The sequence below is a fragment of the Lactuca virosa genome, chromosome 2, assembly GCF_052849685.1.
Source record: "Lactuca virosa cultivar CGN04683 chromosome 2, Lactuca_virosa_CGN04683_v6, whole genome shotgun sequence".
NCBI classification, from domain to species: domain Eukaryota; kingdom Viridiplantae; phylum Streptophyta; class Magnoliopsida; order Asterales; family Asteraceae; genus Lactuca; species Lactuca virosa.
In genome coordinates this window covers 294,450,681-294,455,417 of record NC_136427.1, presented here as the reverse complement: position 1 = coordinate 294,455,417, position 4,737 = coordinate 294,450,681, and the positions used below count along the sequence as shown (strand labels likewise).

Here is a 4,737-nt window from a genome sequence, read left to right as displayed (position 1 = left end):
ATTATGTTAGTTTGTTTACATTTGTTGGATAATGGGTGAAAACCCAAACTCATTAATCTATGTGTTGAACCTGGAAAATCGAAAAATCGACCCCTAAAAACCGAGAAACTAAACCAATGGGTTCTAAAAACAAAAACCCGAAATGAACAGGTTGGGTTCGGTTTTATCCAAAATTCGACTCATGTTCAACCCTAGAACCACTTAAATCACGATACAATCTTTTTTTCTTTATATTTTTATTATCATATATCATATGTATTTTGTGATTTTGTTATGCTTTTGTACTTATGCAAATGAAAAACACGTTTATTATTCAAAAAAGTTATGAAAACCTAATTGGCCCGCCCCATGTAGGCGTTCTTTTATACTAACGGCCCAAATAACTTTGGGCTTTGAGACGTTCTTTTATATAGTTATTGCCCATTAAAGCCCAATTTATGACTAGTCCTGATGTTTTAAATTTAGTTAAAATCAAAAAATATAGAGTTTAGTTCCTCTAAATGTAATCAATGATCTTACAAAGATACTATTTGAATACATTATTTGTGAATTTTGCAAAAATTAATATACTATAAAAGTGATCTCATATAAAAATACATTTGAAGATGATTGAACTAAAATTTTCATATAGCCGTGTATGTTTTGAAGTGCGATCATTTGATTACTTGTATATCAATATCATAAAACAAAGCAAATATGAAACTAAAAATAAGTCGGTACCTTTTTCAGTAAGTTCAAAATAAGTTTGACTGATATTGAGCTAAAAATATATGAACAAAGGGCTTTTATTAGAAATTATACAATAAGCCATAAAACTACTTTCTTTTATGCTAATGCATTACTACAAATTGGGTAACATGTAACATTACTGAAAGTTGTTCCAAACCTTCTTAAACTTGCAACCCTAATGGAATTGCTTCCAATGTTTTACATTCCATCTCTAGACTTTCATCTTTTGCTTCTACATTTGACTCCCTTTTATAAACATATTTCTTTGATGCCCACAAGAAAGCTCCCAAATTTAATACTGAAATGAACAAAAGAAAACCATAGTAATAATCCAAATGGGAATCGTTTAAGTTTTTCCCGATCCAACTCTTCATTCCATCCCTACTTGTTACCTTATCCACCATTGTCACCAAGAAGCTGTTCAAGAAGTTGCCAAGGCCAATTCCACTCGTGAAAAATGTGGTCCCGAGACTTTGCATGTCTTCAGGGGATTGGTCGTAGAAGAATTCCAACAATCCAATCGCATTAAACACATCAGCGACCCCTAGCAGAACGTATTGAGGCATTAACCAGAAAATACTCATGGGGATTACTTCTTTAGGATCTAGAATGTGATTGGACTCGATAGATTTCATTCTTTTAACTTCAACTAGATAAGCAATAGCTATGGCTAGAATTTGAATTGTGAATCCAATACCAAGCCTTTGAAGCATGGTAATTCCCCTAGGGTTTTTGGTTCTTTTGCGCATTAAAGGCACAAAATACCGATCGTACATTGGCACAGATATTAACATAGAAAGTGTAACAAAGCTTCCTAACGATGCTGCTGGTAACTGGAAATTTGATCCAAGATGTCGGTCCAAAGTGGTGCCTTGTTTCACAAACAAGGTGTTGATTTGTGCCCAAATAGTGCTAGGAATCAAGGTTACAAGCCATACCATGATCATCCCCAATACAAGCTTAGCTCCTTCCACTTGAGTAACAGTGCATGGTGGCCACCTTGAATTAACATGGCCATCTTCTTTAAGTGCACCTTTGTCCAAGAACCTAATTTCATTTTATGTTACGCATTATTAACACCGTCACCATCCAAATCATCGTATTTAAGTTCTAACCATGCATACAAATCAAACTTCATCGACCTTATGAGTTATGAGTTTTGGATGGAAAATGTGTTTTATTAAATACGTACAATAAAATAAACATTACTGTATTCTTCATTAATGAATCAATAATTCATATGACAAGAATATCCCTAGGTTTTTGAATCATAGTGAACCTCCCAGTGAAGGTGATTTCATATTTTTGGTTTAATATTTGTGCATGTGTGCATATTTAATATGTTACGTGGGCCCACAAAACTTAAATTAAATAACATTGGCCAACTTTTATAACCAGTTTCTATGGGCCATTTAATGAATCTTTAATTAAATTCAGCAACAGTTGTAACTTGTGACAAACTAGAATGAGTCGTCCCCAATCCCCACCTCATTTAATGTTCATGAATTTCAATTTGAGATTTTTTGTATATAATACCGTGAGATAATTTTTACTAAGCATAACAAATTTAATAAAAACGTTTTTATGAACATACACGTGCATACACGCAGGATGAAAGGACATCTTACATTTAAAATGAAATGTTGCCAAAACTATGTATCGGATAAAAGAATTCCATTTCTGCCCTTTTGTTTGACTTTATATTAAATTTATTTTATGATATATACGAGTGTCCATCATGCCTAGCTTTCGTCGAGTGTGTCGCTTTAAAAGGGCTATGGTCCAATCAACAAGTTGGACAAAGACACCTCGTTTTGCATAAAAGTTCGTTGCTAAAAGGTCGGCTTTTCGTGATCCTTTTAGTTAACAGTATTTCATACATGTATAGTCATACTCACAATAATACTAGCCAGATAATAAAAGTTTACTCCAGACTTCCGATTTTTTTTTTTTTAAAAGGGTGTCAATTGTTATAAAACAAAGATTTGAACATATAACTTAATTGCTAGTATATCTTATACAGTCCTATAAGTATGTAAATGTTGTAGTCTAACTTCTCTTCATAAAGGCTCTTTTAGAAAGACAATGTTTGACTACACATATATCTTACACTAATAAACAGTAAAACAATTAGGTACCTGAAAATTGGAGTGTGATAAACTTGACGTTTCCCACTATTGACATAATGTTGCAAATCAAACTCATGGAGCTCCGACAAATCACGTGGTGGAGCGCGGTGGCGATTGGCAAATGCCGCCCTAACAACACGAAAAATTTCTCCGGCTGGACTCTTGGTCCTTCTAACTTTATGCCTGTACATAGGAGTGCCAATGTAGAAGATAACAAGTGACACAATGAGACCAATGGTTGGGATGCCATAACCAAGACCCCAACCCAAGTTCTCTTGAATGTAAACTAGACCAAGGGTGGCAATAAGTGCACCCGTAAAACTACTAAACATCCACCAGTTGAAAAATGATACTTTCAGTCTCTTTTCACTAGGGTCAAAATCGTCAAATTGGTCAGCACCAAAAGTTGAGATATTGGGTTTCGTGCCACCTAAACCAATGACGGATCAAAGATTTTTAATCAGGTATCGTAAAAACATAATTCTAAAAGGTATACCGTACAAGAACAAATTGTTTTTTTTTTTTTTTTAACTTTAACATTATAAAAATTATGAAAAGACAGTTTTAAGTTAGTGCATATCTACCTGCACCTATGGCTATGATGTATAAAGATGAATAGAAAAATGCAATTTGAGAAGTGGTGGCTTTATTGCATACTCCATTTCTGCATGTTGGTTTTAAGAATTTGATCGAAACTGCCAATGTCAATAGCACCATCCCCTAAAATGACAAATTTTTAACCGCTAAAAGTTAAAAACAATAATATATTATATAAAGTTTAACGATCGATTATATCATATCGAACAATTGTTACCACCCTAAAAGACTAATGGTGGGAACCATAACTAAGATCGAAGCTTTTTTGTCGTTATCGATAGATTTATGGTAATTAACTTGATAATATTTGAATTATATAAGTATAATGAATTGACAAGTGATGGAAATTATTGGACTTAATTAACTATAGTTGGTCAAAAGAAATATAAGCCAATAGTTTTTTTTCTCTATATTCATTCAAAGAAAACTCATGGACAAAATTAAAAACACACATCCAAAAGCAATCTTTGCATCAAAATCATAGCCTCACAAAAAAAACTACTTTTTGTTGAAAAAAAAAAAAAAACTTACGTACCAATACATAGATGAGAGACGACAAGGTGAAAGTCCAGAAACGACCCAAATAAGAATCAGCAATGTATGCACCAAAGATGGGAGTCATCCAGACTGCACCTGACCAATTATTGACATTTCTAACAGATGAAACATTGTCTTCATGCAATTGTGTCGTCAAATACACCACAAGATTTGATGCCACCCCATAAAATGCCATTCTTTCAAACGCTTCATACCCTTTTGAAAAAACAAAAAAAACATAAAAAAGATAGTCTTGTAGTTGTTGTATGGTTTGAAGAATCTTGAAATGAAAAAATTGAAATCAAGAAAAGGGTGTGGTGAATTACCAACTAAAAAGGCACAAGCTTTCCATTTGCCAGTTTTGGAAGAGAGCACGGGTTGCCTGCGAAGATCGACTGTGCCATCTTGTGTGTATCCTTTTTCTTCCATTTTTTGTTAAAAATGAGAGAAAACGAGAGGCTAAGTGATGCTATAAATAGACCTTTGTGTTTGCTTGCTAATAGTCTTTTTTAATAGATTTTTTGAAGTGTTTGGAGTCGAGGGTAAGTGTATTCAAGATTCTTATTTGTGTAAATTACACGAATGGTCCCTGTGGTTGAAGGTAATCTCTGCAATTGGTCTTTAACTTTTTTTTTTTAACTTGAACCGTCATTATTATATGTTTTTGTTGCGCGGTCACTTTATACTTAAAAATACTTTCTTGCACTTGTATATTTCTTTCTCTATTTATTTATTATTTATTATT

At 33.2% G+C, this 4,737-nt stretch overlaps 1 protein-coding gene across 1 annotated transcript; it reads right to left on the bottom strand.

The window, feature by feature from the left end:
• Nucleotides 1-755: 755 nt before the first annotated feature.
• Nucleotides 756-4,491, bottom strand: LOC145161446 (Major facilitator superfamily protein). The gene is made up of 5 exons (XM_079080958.1): nt 4,319-4,491; nt 3,991-4,208; nt 3,443-3,578; nt 2,868-3,288; nt 756-1,776 (listed from the first exon to the last, which is right to left on the bottom strand). The coding sequence occupies exons 1-5, from the start codon at nt 4,419-4,421 to the stop codon at nt 891-893; spliced, it is 1,764 nt and encodes a 587-aa protein (XP_078937084.1). The 5' UTR covers nt 4,422-4,491; the 3' UTR covers nt 756-890.
• Nucleotides 4,492-4,737: the final 246 nt, after the last annotated feature.